Source organism: Manis pentadactyla, chromosome 10 (assembly GCF_030020395.1).
Source record: "Manis pentadactyla isolate mManPen7 chromosome 10, mManPen7.hap1, whole genome shotgun sequence".
Lineage (NCBI taxonomy): Eukaryota > Metazoa > Chordata > Mammalia > Pholidota > Manidae > Manis > Manis pentadactyla.
In genome coordinates this window covers 89,210,271-89,225,809 of record NC_080028.1, presented here as the reverse complement: position 1 = coordinate 89,225,809, position 15,539 = coordinate 89,210,271, and the positions used below count along the sequence as shown (strand labels likewise).

The 15,539-nt window shown below is 45.1% G+C and overlaps 1 protein-coding gene across 2 annotated transcripts in view; it reads left to right on the top strand.

The window, feature by feature from the left end:
• The window catches only part of GALNT17 (polypeptide N-acetylgalactosaminyltransferase 17), a 481,494-nt gene that overhangs the window by 242,170 nt on the left and 223,785 nt on the right, over nt 1-15,539 (top strand). For both annotated transcript variants that reach the window (XM_036907891.2, XM_036907890.2), the window contains exons 4-5: nt 8,921-9,095; nt 14,314-14,511. In XM_036907891.2, coding sequence (XP_036763786.1) covers nt 8,921-9,095; nt 14,314-14,511 — 373 coding nt within the window. The remainder of the gene's footprint in view (nt 1-8,920; nt 9,096-14,313; nt 14,512-15,539) is intronic.

The window sequence follows — 15,539 nt, the reverse complement described above, 5'->3', positions numbered from 1 at the left end:
GAGTAGTAATGTTAACAGTCATTGAGTGCTTGCCACGTGCTGGGCACTGAGCTAAGCGCTCTGCCTGCATTATCTTATTTAAATGCCCCAACAGCCCTATTGGGTAGGGAACATTAGTATCCCTGTTAACTATTCACCCTCATGTCACGCAGCCATGTAAGGTGACTGCTCCCTACCAGGTGTGTCACTGCCGTGCCAGGCACTCCAGCTCACTGTAAATGCACACAAATGCCCCTGGCCCAGCAGCACCCTCCCTCCTGAGACCTTTCCTTTTCAATTATTTCTCTAGGTCAAAACATTCCCACCCTGTGTACACTCTGTGTGCAGCTAAAATCAGTAGCACTTTTGTAGGTCTTCAGCAGAGTGTGACATGGAGGAATGCTGGGAGCGATAGCGGTTTGGCACGAGCAGAGCTGCCCTGCAGCCAGGATGTCCATGGTGGTGTCCAGCTCATATCTGCCCTGCGCAGCCAGGGCCCAGTGCCTTGCGTTGGTACACACTGTGACAGTCTTCTTGGTTAGAAGAGACATGTGAGGCTCTGCAGACCTTTTGTATCCGAATAAAAGCTGCTATTTATAGACACCTTTATGCGACGTAACACTTTACTAGGCACCAATTTTGTGAGCATGCAGTTACTTTGTACATAGGAACCATGCTGTTTTTGACCTTGGGGAATTAGGGGCTCTGAACACAGAGGTCCCCAAATGCCAGAGAAGGGAACACTGACCAGATGCCTTGCTCAATTTATTCCATTCCTGGCTGCCAACTGCGTTTAAAGAAAACTCCAAGAAGTGACCATGTGTGGAGATGTGACCTTGTTCTCTCCAGGCTTCATGTTCTTCATGTTATTTTGCTCTCCCCCCTTTAACAACTGTGACTTTTGTTATTCCAAGGAAGAGGTTTGCCAGCTTTAGAGCATTCAGAATCAATATCAAAGTAAATAAGAATCATAAGAAAGAAAAATGCACTCCAGCCCATAGACAAATTTTATCACTTAAATTCATGTGTTATTATTAGAATCAGCTATAAAAAAATCCACATGTTGTTCAACTGGCATTTGATGGAGCAAGATAGGCGAATGCTCTTTTAATCTGGGCTAACTTGGAGGCACCACCTACAGGCATTATGATATTTCTTGGTTGGTTTGGACTTAAAGGTAAAATTTAAATGGAGGAAGCAGTGGAGAGGAATTTCTGAATAAGGGAATTGAAAGCCGAGATGGCTTTCCTTGTTCAAAGTGCCTCTCATGAATGCACAGCTCCGTGTGATATATTGAGTTTAACACTTTGGTATTTTGCACCTCACATCTCTTTTCTTGCTTCTTTTCGTCTCGTGCTTTCTTTTGTCCTTGCTTTGATCTCACTGTGGAACCGCCTTTAAAATGCTTTCATACACAGTAAAAGCATCTCCCCCATTCTTCCTGAAGTTTTCTGCTCTTGCCTCTTTTTCGCTCCTATAGTCAGAGGATACATTATTTAAGTCCACAAAGCTGAGAGATGCTCACAGAATAAAATATGCATTATAGCCACCTTCTGGGTTATTTTGTCCTGCACTTTCACATGCTCGTTTCCTCTCCATTGATGCTCTCAAAGGCCAGGATTTCAGAGTCAGGCCTGTGCAGTGGAGGGGGACCATGGCTCTGTGTCACTGCTGTCCCTTCAGAGTCTAGTGGCACTGTTTATAGAGTTCAAAGTTCAGCAGTTCTCCTGGGCACCCCATCCATTTGGAGCCTCTCAGTCAGCCAGAGGGCTTCATCTCTGGAGAGGGCTGACTATTGTCCATGAATGGTTGCCAAAAAGGTGAATGTGTGTGCTAAGCCCAGAACAAAAGTGTGGGTGCTTCAGAGGTACAGAGACAACCGCTTGCAGGACAAGCCTGGGGCAGGTCCCACCTTCCAATCACTGTGTAAGGCGCTTGCAGTTCCACGGGAGCAGATGAGCAGCTTCTGATTTTAGAGCATGGCATCCACCGAAATCAGAGGCACAGCAAGGAGCACAAGCACGTCACTTACAAACTCTGTGACTTTCAGCAGAGTACTTACCCTCTCTGTGCCTCAGTTTCCCCATCCATAAAATGGAGATAATAATACCCCTTACTTCAGAGTTGTTGTGAGGGTAAAGCAGTTATAGCAGGATGCGGCACTTAATTAGGACTCAAATGTTAAGACAAAAATTGTAGAATGTTATGTGAGTTTGCAAGCTAGATCATTCTCTTGTTAAGCAGGAAAGGAGAACTAATCTGAATAGTGTTCTGGAGCATTTCATAAATTGCTGACATCTTTAGCCAAGTTCGTTAGCAATCTTAGGGCATATAAATATTTCCTTATAGATGCAGATGCACAGAGTATTTGAAATGTTTGAGAAGTAGTGATCGTTGGCACAAAAGGAACTGTGCACCATGCAGTCAGCCTCACCAGGGTGCTCTCGCCATGAAGAGCTAACAAAACTGTCATTTTGGGGACCCTCACTTGCATGGCCCTTTTGAGGCCCTCCTGGAGGGGCCCTAACAATGTGTTTAACATGCATATGTGTTTTTGTAAAATTTACAAAAAAGGTATTTTTCTTTCTTAAAGAGGATCCTCTAAATTGTGTAAGACCTCAGGTCCCACAAAACCCAGATTTGTTTCTGGAACTTAATTATTTGCATCTGACAGATGACAAACCCTTATGTTATATGACCAGGATATGCAACCGGGTTTCTCTCCCTTCCCTCTTTTAATTTTAAAAGATAATTTTTAAAATGCATTATTGGTCTTTGTATAGCCACTTTTATGCATTCAGCTAGTTGGCTGTTTCAGTCATAAAGATACTCTCAGGATACCTGAGAAGAGGCACCTTCCTAGGGATGGAAGGCAGAGTTGTGGTTACCAGGGGCTGTGGGGGTGAAGGGGGTGGCAGGAAATGGAGGGCGACTGCTTGAAGGGTGTGGGGTTTATGATCATGGTAATGAAAGGTTCTAGAACCAGATAGTATGGATGGACCCACCAGATTATGAATGCACTTAATGCCACTGAATTAAAAATAGTCAAAGCAGTGAATTTTATGTGTATTTACCACAGTAAAAAAAATGAAAAAGAAAATCAACCAGTGCTTTTGAGAAATTTTGGGTTCATGTGAGAATCCTATGGAGTGCTAGTCAACCCCACTAACGCAACTAAATGAGAAACTCGCAGAGCGAGCCTGGGAACCTGCATTTTCACAAGCTCCCAGGTAGGAACTGCATTCTGAGGCAGGCACTTTTCCTTTTCTGCTTTTTAATTGGAGCGTGCCATATGTGCTGTTTCTCAGGCCAGCTGTCACCACCCATGCATTCCCAGCTAGCAGCACGCCCAAACCTCCATGGCTGCTGGCAGGGGGAAGTGTTGGTCACAGTCAGCTGTGGTGGTGACTGTGGCATCGACAGTGGCAAAAGTGATATTGGTAGAAAGGTAATGCTAGTGGTAGGTAGCAATAGGAATAGTGGGAGGGAGAGCAGAAGCCAGGAACATGGGGGGTCCCAGTGAAAGGACTGACTAATGGTGAGGCTGCTCCATGCAGGGATGGCCAGCAGTGAGGCCCTGGTCTGGGAAATGGGAAGACAGACCCTCAGCATGTAGACTGAGGTCATCTCCAAAGGACTCAGTCTTACAGACAAGGCAGGACCAGAAGGTCAGCCAGTGGGAAAAGCAGAGGTGGGCTGTGGCAACACAGGGCTCCTGGAACCTCTGCTCAGTTAGGATGAGTTCCGTTCCACGCACACACTGGCTGATTCAGCCCACAGGGGGATTAGCAGGGGGCCACCTCTAAGCTGGAGCTACTCAGAACATGTGCACCAGAATGGCAGCTGCACAGCCCAGTGTAGCTTGTTAGAAATGCAAGTCCTTGGGCCACACCTCCTACTGGGGATTCTGCTGCAGGTTAAAGTTTGAGAAACACTCAGCTTAGACAAGTTCTCCTGAGTGGCCATACCTTGAGGGAGAATTAGAACTTACCCAATAAGTCTCATCATCAAGACTGGACAGCTGAATGAGGGTTGAGAGGTATAGATGTGGCTCAACCCCGGGTGGTGTGGCCACTTCCAAGCCCCCATCTGTGTGGTGCTGAGGTTTGTGAGCTGGTTTTGGGGCAGGTGGGGGTGAGCCTGCTAGTCAGCGCTTGCTTCTGAGGAGGGCTTAGACACAGGACTACACTGATGGTTTAGACTCTAATCACTGCAAGTGGGGGATCTGGATTCGATTCTATAATAATATTTTTTGCCTTAGTTCTTAGTTTGTAACTTTCTTGTTGCCAATGTGTCCTTAAGTTTTTATTGTTAAGGAGAAGATCTATCCTTCTCCCTCTGTTCCTTTCTGATCAGTGGTGGTGTTTGTTTCTTCCCCCAACTTCCCCAAATCGTTTTTATCAAAACCTTGAGAAACATAAGGATTCCCAGTGGCTCCACACCAAGTCAGTATTGGATTTTATAACACTGGAAGGTAAACATTTATTTTTGCAAAAACGAGTTTTTGTTTCCTTCTGAGTTGACCGGTAAGAAAAACCTTAAATAAAATGGTTTTCTTACTGCTACCGTTATGTCCATGCCTGGTTTCATTGGTTAAGGATTGCAAAGCATCTTAGGTGACAGGTGTGACATTTCTTATCACTGTCAGGTTGGAGATTTGTTTGCTTCCATGGTGAGCCTGGGGGCCTTGATTTCCCTCATCTAATTTGTGGGCTCTCTTTAAGGTGATTTCTGAATCTCAACACCCCAGTGCCTCAGGCTGTCACAGCCCTGCTCCACCAGGGAGCAGGACACCTTTTTGGGAGTCAGTCCTGAGCTGTCCTACTCATCCACTTGTCTTAGTGCTAGCCTGTCCCTGCAGGGCCTGGCTGCATGCATCAGGGATTTCTTCTCCCTAGTCCCTTCAGGAAATTGGTCTCTGTCTAGATGCATGGCCCATTCTCATTTTCTCTAATGCATTTGATTTTCCTGACACTGGATGTTGAGTGACTCTTGGAGGATAAGAATTGCATCATTTTCAGGCCTTGAAGGTGCTCTATCAAGATTTGTAAAATGGACACACATGTCTCCTTTGGCACCTTTGCCATGTTTCTGCTCCTGATGTGCCTCTGCCCCTGTGATGCTGTTTCTAGCCGGCCTTGCTTTCTATCTCTTCTCCCTGCCTCCTAAATGCCCGTTTTCCAAAGTGTGGGTCTAAGACTTCTTCACACTGTCCCCTGGAACTTTCATCCTCTCCTGGGCTTCTAGATCTCACCACTGTGTTCCTGACACCTCCTTATCTCTGGATCACTAGCTTGGTTCAGCAGCCTACCCTGAGTGTCTGCTAGCCCCTCAGCCTGTCCCTAGGTGAACTCATGAACTTATTTGTCCACTTCTCTTCTTTTCTAATTATCAGCAGCTTCCCAGTCCCCCAGCCACTAGTGAGTCTGTGACCTGAGAAGATCCAATTCCATGCTTATGTATTCTATCATGTCCTTGTGTTCTGGGATCATGAAAGCACGTGTCCAAACCTTCTGCTAAACTTGAATGCTGCCTTCTCTATGAATGCTCCCAGGCAGAATAATTTCTCCCTCTCTGCTCATTCACAGCACTTTCTCTCTATGGCCAATTTTCTTTGGCCATTAGCTCTGTATTCCTTGTAATCCTGAATATTTTGATTCCTTGAACATGTCTCTTCTCTTTAACTGGATTGTAAGCATCTCAAGGGAATGTTGTGTCTGAATTGATTTTGAATCCAGGCAGAAGCACCACCCGATACATTCTGAGGACACAATCCCATGGAGGGATTGGGAAAAGAAGCCCAATCAAATCATTGCTGTTGTTCATAGCAAGTTTTAAATTGATATCTATTGAACACATATCAAGGGCTTTATATGTAGCATCCCTTTATTCTTGATAGGCATTAGGCTAATAATAAATGCTTAGTCATTTTCCATTTATCCTTTTACACTTTTTAAAGTCCTTTAATGCCCATATCTCAGTGGTCTTGGGATGTGGAAGGGCAGGGGTGGTGAACCATATTCTCTTTTGCCAATATGGTTAATGCCCATTTCCTCTCTCCCCTGAAATCTCAATCACAACCGCTGAACAAATGAGGAAACCAGTGCACACTTAGACATGGTGACGGGCATGTCCAGGAGCTGACATATGACTGTCAGGCAGAGTCCTCATGGGGCCCCAAAGCCAACAGCGTATGTGGGTCCCCTGGCTTGGAGCTCAGCACTCAGAATGTTCTCCTTGAATTTACAGAGATTCCCAAGATTCTGGCCCTCATGGGGCAGTGCCAGTGCATGGGCAGGCTCCCCACCGTGCCCTTCTGTGGGTGCTGTGCCCAGGCACAGGCCATTGCCTTCTGTGGCATGCATTTCATTCCCTGCTCACCGATGTAGCACTCATGGGGAGTAAATGATGCACAAGGCAGGCATAGTCTGCCCAATCTTCTGGCTAGAATTCTTGTTTCAAGAAAATTAACACAGGCAAAACCCGCCAACATTCCATTCATAGATGGTTTCTAGAAGCTGAATGTTCCCTGGGCCACTCCAGCCCTATTTTCTTGGTTATCTTTCTCTCGCTCCTGATGAGTGAAGAATCAGAGGGTCCCCACAGCCTGGCTTCTTCCAAAGTCTCTTCCCCAATCTGGGATCATGACAAAGATGTCAGCAATGCTGGTGAAAACACCAGTAGATGACTTATTGCAGGCACACTGTGTGCCGAGCATGGGCCTTTGGAAAGCATTGGCCAAGAAAGTCCTTTAAGCTCAGTGGTTCTCAAAGTGTGGTTCCCAATGGCCAGGGCTGGGCACAAGCTGGGTCTTGTTAGGAACTCAAATCCTTAGGCCCAACCTGGACCTTCTGAAAATTAGTCTGTAGGGGAGCTGTTCAACATCTCCTATTGGTACCAATTCACCCTCCAGTTTAAAAACCTAGCTCTAGCTTATAGCCTATTTTTCCATCTTGAGTGCAGCCTCCGCAGGCTCCCTGAGCTGCTCTGAAATCTCTATTCAAGTGCCTTACATATAAGTGGAGGAAAAGACAGAAAATAATTACTAAAGCCAGCTCCTCAAGGGTGAGCATTTACACTGGACCAGGGATAATTCTAGGCATTCTGTATCCATTAGCTTGTTCAGTCCTCTCCACAACCCTGTAAGGTCCATGCTGTTATCATCATCCCCATTCTGTACAAGATGAAATTGAGGCCAGAACTGATTGTCTGAATTGCCCAGGGTCCTTTGAGTAATAAATGGTAGCACTAGGGCCTGGGACCCAGGTCTGACTGTAGTCTGTATACCCAACTTCACACTGTGCTTCGTTAGAAGTTTCTGCCTTCCCCGATGCCGTTTCTCTCCTTTCCAAACCCATACCTCCCTGTATTCGCCTACCAGTGCTGCCATAATAAAGTGCCACAGACTGGGTGCTTAAATGACTGAAATTTATTTTCTCACATTTCTGGAGGCTGGAAGGCCAAGATCAAGGTGTTGGCAGGGGTGGCTTCTATGGCCTCTCTCCTCGGTGTGCAGACTGCTGTGTGCTCAGGTTTTCTCTCCCCTGTATGCATGCTCCTGGTGGCTCTGTGTGCATCCAGATCTTTTCTGAAAAGGACACCAGTCCAATTGGATTAGGACCCACCCTAATAACCTCATTTAAATTTAATCACCTTTTAAAAGTCCCTGTTGCCAAGTATGGTCACATCTTGGGTAGCAGGGATTAGGGCTTCAATAGGTAAATTTTGGGGGAACCCAGTTCAGCCCTTAACACTGTCCATGCCTTTGGCTGACTGGAATTATTTTATGTTTCTGTACCTCAGGGACTCTCCTACTCCCATCTATGTACACCCATCCTCTGTGTTTCCTCCTGGATCACACGGCTGCATCATACCTACAGACAACCTTTACAGATGCTGCAAATATATGGCTTCAGTTTGCCAAAATTTGCCATGTTCAGTCTACATGTCATCTATAAAAATAGCCTTTTTGGGTTCCTCTAGAACCAAGTCGGAGGTAAAATTTCTCTTAAAGTGTTGTTGGTGATCTGCTTGCATCTGAATCACCTGGGCTGCTCCTGGACCCCATGAGACTCTCTGAGGGTGGATCCTTAGAGTATGCATATCTCAGAATCCTCTCTCTGAGAACCCCTTCCTGTCCTATATCTGGTGATTCTTACCTGTATAAGATACTGACCTTTATATCTGCGGAGTTAAATGTTAATTCTACCATTACTAGGTGTGTGATTTCGGGATAGGTTGGCCTCCCTAAGACTGTTTCTTAATTTGCAAAGTGAAATTCATCCAGTTAATTAATGGAATTAATCTAGCGAACTCCTAGGGTTGCCCTAAGGATTAAATTAGATAATATAAATAAAGTACTTCATAGCACCTGCTTGTTGAATAAGGAAGAGGGTTCAATTCCCTGGTAACATTACATTTTCTGCCACATTAGCTTCTCTATACTGGGTAAACATTTCTTTGGCATCTTAAGACTATAACACCAATCCTGTTACTTTGTATTTCATGCATCACTGGACCACTCAGGTCACGTACTGGTAAGAGCCAGTGTATGTGCAGATGGCAGAGCCCATACAGAAGTAGATAAACAGGCCCCAGGGGATGGTGGGAGTTCAGGAACGTTGGCCAGTGAAGGAGGAAAGGCCACAGTGAAAAGAAATCTCAAGAAATCTGCCAGCCTGCAGCAGTCGGGATATGAAGACTAGGCCTGGGTTCTGTGCAGCTGTATACCTTGGACGCTGGGAGAACATTGCTGTCCTGGCTTGGTGTGTCAGGGATATATTCCAAGTCTCACACTGACTGAGTCACCTTTTCCTAAAATGACTAACATGCAAAATGTTCTGCAGTCTTTGAACTTCCTAACGAGCTGTTGGCATCCATGGGTTGGACACATACCTGAAATGACATATTTATGGATCTTCTTGCATTTTGTCATTTGTAGAGGAGCTGAAGGCCCCCTTGGAGGAGTACGTCCACAAACGCTACCCTGGCCTCGTGAAGGTGGTGCGCAATCAAAAGAGAGAGGGCCTGATCCGAGCTCGCATCGAGGGCTGGAAGGTGGCCACTGGCCAGGTCACTGGCTTTTTTGATGCCCATGTGGAATTCACTGCTGGCTGGTAGGTCACAAGCAGAACCCCAGGGGCACACAGGCCCTTGGGTTAGGTGTGGTTAGGAGGGGCTAGGTCTGTGAGGTGGGGCACTTTGCCAGTTTGCTCTAGTGCCCCTGGTAGAATGGAGAAGGATTGGTTGAAGGAGAAGGTGAGCCGTAGTCTGAGATAAGACTGGGAAGCAGGGAGGGGCTCCTCTGCATCTTCTCAGTCCATCATCAGCATTAAAATTCTCAGGGAAAGTGCTGCTGTGACTGGACAGAACTCAAGATTATCCTTGCAAAGGGGAAAAAACAGTCATACTCCAGCTGCACTCATCTCTGACTTGGCCTGTTACCTTTTCTGGGGAGGAAGATTGACTGTTTTTGTGAGAAGGTAATCCATTTACAATTCTAACCTACTCAGGCACAACTTCCCATAATTTACAGGATTATCTGTAACATGATGTAGAGGAAAGGAAGGGTTTATCCCTGCAGATGTGGCCCCCGAGGTTTTTCCTGGTGAAAAGAACAATGCAATAGAAGTTGTCAAGCATACAGAGAGTAGAATATTTTGGATGCAAGAGAAATAAGCATCAGATGCTCAAATCATTCAATGTACATGCTGACATTGGATTAGGGCTTTGCAGTTTTAAAAGCATGGTCATATGATCACTGCTAACTAACCAAGGATACATCAAGTCAGAAGTTAAATAATCTATGTTTGGGTTGCTTAATTGTAAGAAGCAGAAGCTTTAATTTCACAAATGTTTATTTACAGACAATGATACCATCTTGAATAAGTGCTATTCACAGTACCAGACTTGAAGAGCCAATATCCCATCACTAATTAAAAATTAGAATGTCTATTCTTCATTCACAACAAACTTTAGAATCTCTGTAATGGCTGGATAAAAGGAGGATGGTTACATGACCAAATATAAATTTAGAACCTGGGGCCACAACTAACCCAGGCCCTTTCAAGTGCACACAGGTATCTAGCCATTGTTGTCTCAGGCACCAGCTTCCTCTCCTGGCTTTTCTGCCACCATCAGACCTGATGGCATAGAGCTGTATATTTTCAGCCTGAACTTCAGAGTTGTTGATCATTCTCCAGCAGCAGCATCTGGGAACTTGTTAGAAATGTAGAATCTTGGGCTTAACGTGCACCTGGACAGAAACTCTGGGGGAGGGCTCAGCAATGTGTTTTAACCAGCCCTCCAGGTGTCTGTGATGCTCACTCAAGTCTGAGAACCATTAAGTAGAAACCTTCTGAACAAATACACTCCATGTTCTATCAGAACCTCAGCCTTGGCATATCTTGCTTTCCCCTGACATCCTTGCCTCCCTGTTTCTTTCCTGTCAAAAGTGGTGGCCCCACCAATGTCTCTTTCACTTGATTACCCCCTCCCCATCCATTATGTTACTTATCCAGTAAACCGCCAGCTCCAGCCAATTCTCCATCCTGTTTCTTGCATCTGGACCTTCGTCTCCGTCTTGATTTCCACTCTGCCAACTCAGACTTTGCTTATCTTCTACCTAAACGAATGCAGTGGCTGCCTGCATCATTGTTTTGACAAATATTTGCTGGATGTCTGTCATGTTTCAAACACAGCTCAGGGCTATGTTTGGGATGCCCACCTGTTGGGGTTTGCCTAGTATGGAGGCATTTTGCAGGATGCAGGACTTACAGTGGTAAAATGAGAACAGTCCTGTCAAACTGGGACATGTAGTCACTCAGTTGGGGTTCAGAATCTGGCAAGACTGGCTGTCCTTCCCCCAAGTAGGCTACAGTCTAATTCTAACTGGTCTCTGTGATCCAGTCTTAGCCCTTCAGACTGATTTTCCACACTTCTGCCAGATTGATGTCCCTCATGGTTCCTCATCACAGGATCGACATAGTGTCTCAACTTCCAGTCCGTTACCCTGAAGTATAATATCCAACCTCAGTGAGTTATAAGGTTTCCATTCTGGGTCGGGTCACCTGTGGGTTGTCCGCCTGTGTCTCTGTCCATATGCCCCCAGCATCCTGAAACCCAAGGAGGTCTTTGTTGTAACTTAAGACATCTTGCTACAGTGGACATAACTGGTAGTAGCAACTTTTAAAACTTTTACTAGTTCTGCAATATTTGCTGAAATGTAATACAGAAAATAGACATTTGTGTCCTGCTGCTTGTAGTCTGAAACTTAAAATAGCTTAATTTTGTACAGGTTATATACACAGCCATTTATGTAAAGTCCTTCCAAGACTACACACTTACTTTGTTTAAAAAAATATTGAAATCTGTTTTCCCTTCTTGGAAAGAGTCATTAATATTTAACAGGTTTTAGAGACTGTCATCTCATATATATGAAAGGGAAATGTGGCTGTAAGACCATATAAGAAAGGGATGATAATGTATTTTATTTTATATGCCAATCTACTTTATTGTGAAAATTTTAGAGGCTTGAATCAGGTTTGTGAAAACCTATAGTAAAATACCTTAAGCTGTTAATTGTAAGGTGTGGAATAGTAGTTGCTGATGGATTGGTTATATATGGTGGGCTACTTAAGTCTGCCTTTGTTACTGTGCTAAGAAACAATACTAAAACAACCACATTAAAAAAATCCAAATTAAAAAAATAATAAAATCTGTAGATTAATAATCTGATCATTGGTAAAGTGAACTGTTGTTTGTTCCTTTGAAATAGGTATATTGACACCAAAAATATGCTATAGTTCTCTATGTTTTTAAAATCCAGGAATTTTAGTCCTCCATTATGGGTCTGGGGAACATAAAGTAAGTGTATTAGGTAGAAACAAAATTAAGGAGTAGACATTTCCCAGCAAGAGCATCCGGGGACTCTTAGTGGTATGACTAACCGAGCACTACAGTGGGCAGCTCCTGTCTACTGGCCTGGCTGGTCCATGATGGACCTGGGCAGGGAGGGAAGGGTTACCATGACACATTGAGACATTCATGATTCTCAGAGAATCAGAGGCTGCTTCACTGAATGAATTGGATTTTTTGTTTATTTTCTATCTTTAGTTGACAATATGCTTCTGGCTTGAACCTGTAGAAATAGCAGAGAAGACAATCGTAAAATATCAAACATAAAAAGCTATTGAAATGAGAAACACATGTCCTGTCTATGCAGTCTGAAGTTGCTTGTAGGGGGACTCTATCTAGGACATTCCACTTTCATGGTTCAGGAAAAAGGGCTGCTGAACCTTGCAATGGCTATTACATTTCTGCTCAGCTGGGGCATTGTCACTTCTTACATCCCATGGGCCAAAATAGGTCACATGTCCAAATGAAACATTAATTGAGGTTGAGGGAGGGAGTGCCCCTTTCCACAGGGAAGCACTGCAGGCCACGTGGTAGTAAGTGGGATGTCCCCATGGAGGGGAGCAAATAACTGGGAGCAGTTGAACCTTCTACCACTGACTGGGACACCAAACTCCTCAGCTTCAGAAGCATTATTGAACCTAGCTCTTTTGTCCCCATGTTCACTAACTGCCACCACACAGTGATGGGGCTGAGCTGAATGCTTCTACAGGCCTGACCCCAGATCAGCTGGAGGAAGTGTGCCTCATTCAGGAAAGCAATGAAACTTAGCCGTTGGGCGTGAAACTGGACCGTCTAGGTTAGATAACTAGTTCTGCCACTAGTTGGCTGTGTGGCCTGGGGCAAGCGACTTAACCTCTCTGGGCCTCAGTTTTTTCATTTGTTAAATGGTGATCATAGTATCTACTTCATAGGGTTGTTGTGAGATGTACATTAGTTAGCACATGTAAAATGTTTAGAAAGATGCCTAGCTGTAGTAAGTGATTGATAAATATCAGCTATCATTAGCTCATTAGGAAAAATAATGTGTGTTCAAAGCTTAGCAAAGACAATGTGTAGTCACAATGATTTGAATAAGGTGAGGAAAATGGTCTAAGAATTGAGAGGGAGGAGAGAGAGCCTTTCTGCTGGGGAAAATTAGGGAAGGCTTCCTTGATCTAGAGGAGGTACTTGATCTAGTAAGCCTCCGTAGGTGGCTAGGCTTCCTGCCAGTGGCAGAAGGGCATACGCAGGGAAGAACAGTGTGAGTGAGGACATGGAGAGGGTGAAGCTCTGAAACACATTTAGAAACCATGGAAAATCAGTTCCATTTGGCTTCAGCCTGTATGGTGTGTGCAAAAGTATTGAAGGCAGCAAATAGCCCAGGGTATATTTTATTGCTTGTTTTAAATAGAAAGATGAGATGAGCCAACAGGTATTTCAATAGCTGCAAATGAAAAGAGAGGGGATGTAGGCCCAACATTCTCATTATTCTTCCAAATAATGCAGAGGAATGGGATTTTCACTTGACTCTTTTCCAAAGCCTGTGCTCTAAATGGTGAGATTAATGCCCTGGCTTATGAGAGCCATCTTTTCCTCTCCAGATAAGGGAGATGATCACTTCCCATAGAAGGGAGATGATCGCTTCCCACGTCTGCCTCAGAGACACACACTGGCAGGGGTGTCTGACCATCTGCTTTCTCCTAAGCCAGGAGGGCCACACCTTGAACCCTGAGCCCGGTCCCTGCCTATCTCCCGCTGCAGCCCTGAGGGGGGCAGGCTAGCTGGGAGGCAGGATTCTGCCTGCCTTTGCATTTAATTAGTTCCTGCCTGCCATTGCTAACCAATTCAATTAGATCCTTTTTAAGAAATCAATTAAATAATCAATTAAAACAACTGCAATATTTACACAAAGAAGCTAGTGAAATGCTTATTAAAATCAGGCCATCCAGGGCAGAAGTGACCTATTTTGGGAAAGGGAATTCAGCTACAGCAGATAAAACAAGAGGCATCAACCAGTGCCCGAGGGGGAAACTGAACATACCGTGCAGAATGGCGCTGCACTACAAGTCATAGGAGCTGGATGCCCTTGGTTTGGCTTGCACTGCCAGTATGAGGGGCCTGTGCTTTCTGGGGGAAAAGCCCTCCTGCTCCAAACTCTTGTTGCAGGCCTCCCCTGCCCAGGCATCAGCACTGTAGTGATCCCACATAGGCGAGGGAGTGAGCTGCTTCACACAGTGCTTCACAGGGCACGCTTAAAGCTGCATGAGCCGAAGGGACAGGTCATTCGGAGCCTCAGTTTCCATCTGAGTTCCAGCCTGCCCACGGCCCAACCTTTAGCTCTGTTGCTCCTGTTCTTTCTCTTGGTCTTGGGATTTGTGCCGATTGAGGTGTGGGCATAACTCAGGAGAGAGATTTTATTTCTACTTCTCTGTGTTTCAGGGCTGAGCCGGTTCTATCCCGAATCCAGGAGAACCGGAAGCGAGTGATCCTCCCATCTATCGACAACATCAAACAGGACACCTTTGAGGTGCAGCGGTATGAGAACTCGGCTCATGGGTACAGCTGGGAGCTGTGGTGCATGTACATCAGCCCCCCGAAGGACTGGTGGGACGCCGGAGACCCTTCTCTCCCCATCAGGTCTGTGGCTAGTAAGCTCTGGCAGCCATCGAGTCCTCAAAGGGGACAGAGGAGTCCCCAGGAGAGGGAGTCTAGGAGAGATTGCAGAAGATGGACGAACAGGGTATATAAACAGAGGCCTTAGGAGTAAGGGTGTTGAGCTCACCACTGTAGCATTCTTGCTGAGGAAGGACACTGCATTTTGTTCTTTTAACTAAAGTTTTCAAGGATAGCTTATCAAACAGTAATACTGGAAAATTGAAATTGATAGGAATGCTCACACTTTTATTCTTCTTCATAGCCGATGAACTGAGTTCAAGAGCTTTTAATTGTGCAGTTTGAAAGGTATTAATTCCTGGGGCACTTTCATACTTGCAACCTCAGACTATTTGTAGTACTTCCCACCCTTTTTCATGACACAGGAATACATAGAAAAGGAAAATATTTGTGTGGCAGCCAGAGTAAGCAGATGACCTTCAGGCAGCTCCCAGCCAACTGCCCCTGGAGACAAAGAGATGAGCACCTCATGGCACACCAGTTGGAAAGCTCACATATAAAGGATGTTGCATAAAGTAGGTTGGTTTTGATGCCCTATTCATTCCCTATGACTGCTGTAACAAATGTAGTGGATTGAAGCAACACAAATTTATTCTTTTACATTCTGAAGGTCAAGAATCCAAAATGAGCTTTACAGAATGAAACTCAAGGCATCTCCCAGCCTCTACCAGCTTTTAGAGGCAGCCAGAATTCCTCAGCTCATGGCCACGTACATTCTCTTCTTGCCCTGCTTTCTGCATCACAGAACCTTCTTCCTTTGACTTTCTTGTCTCCCTCCCTTGTGATGACAGTTGGGTTCCACTTGGATAAACCAAGAGAATCCTTTTATCTTAAGATCCTTCACTTAATCACATCTGCAGAGTCCTTTCTCCCCTACAAGGTAACATTCATAGATGCCAGGGATTAGGGTATGGATTTTTAAGGGGGAAGGTAGGTGGGACATATGGAGGTGTGTTGTTCAGCCCACCACAAATGCACTGATTTTCAAACAA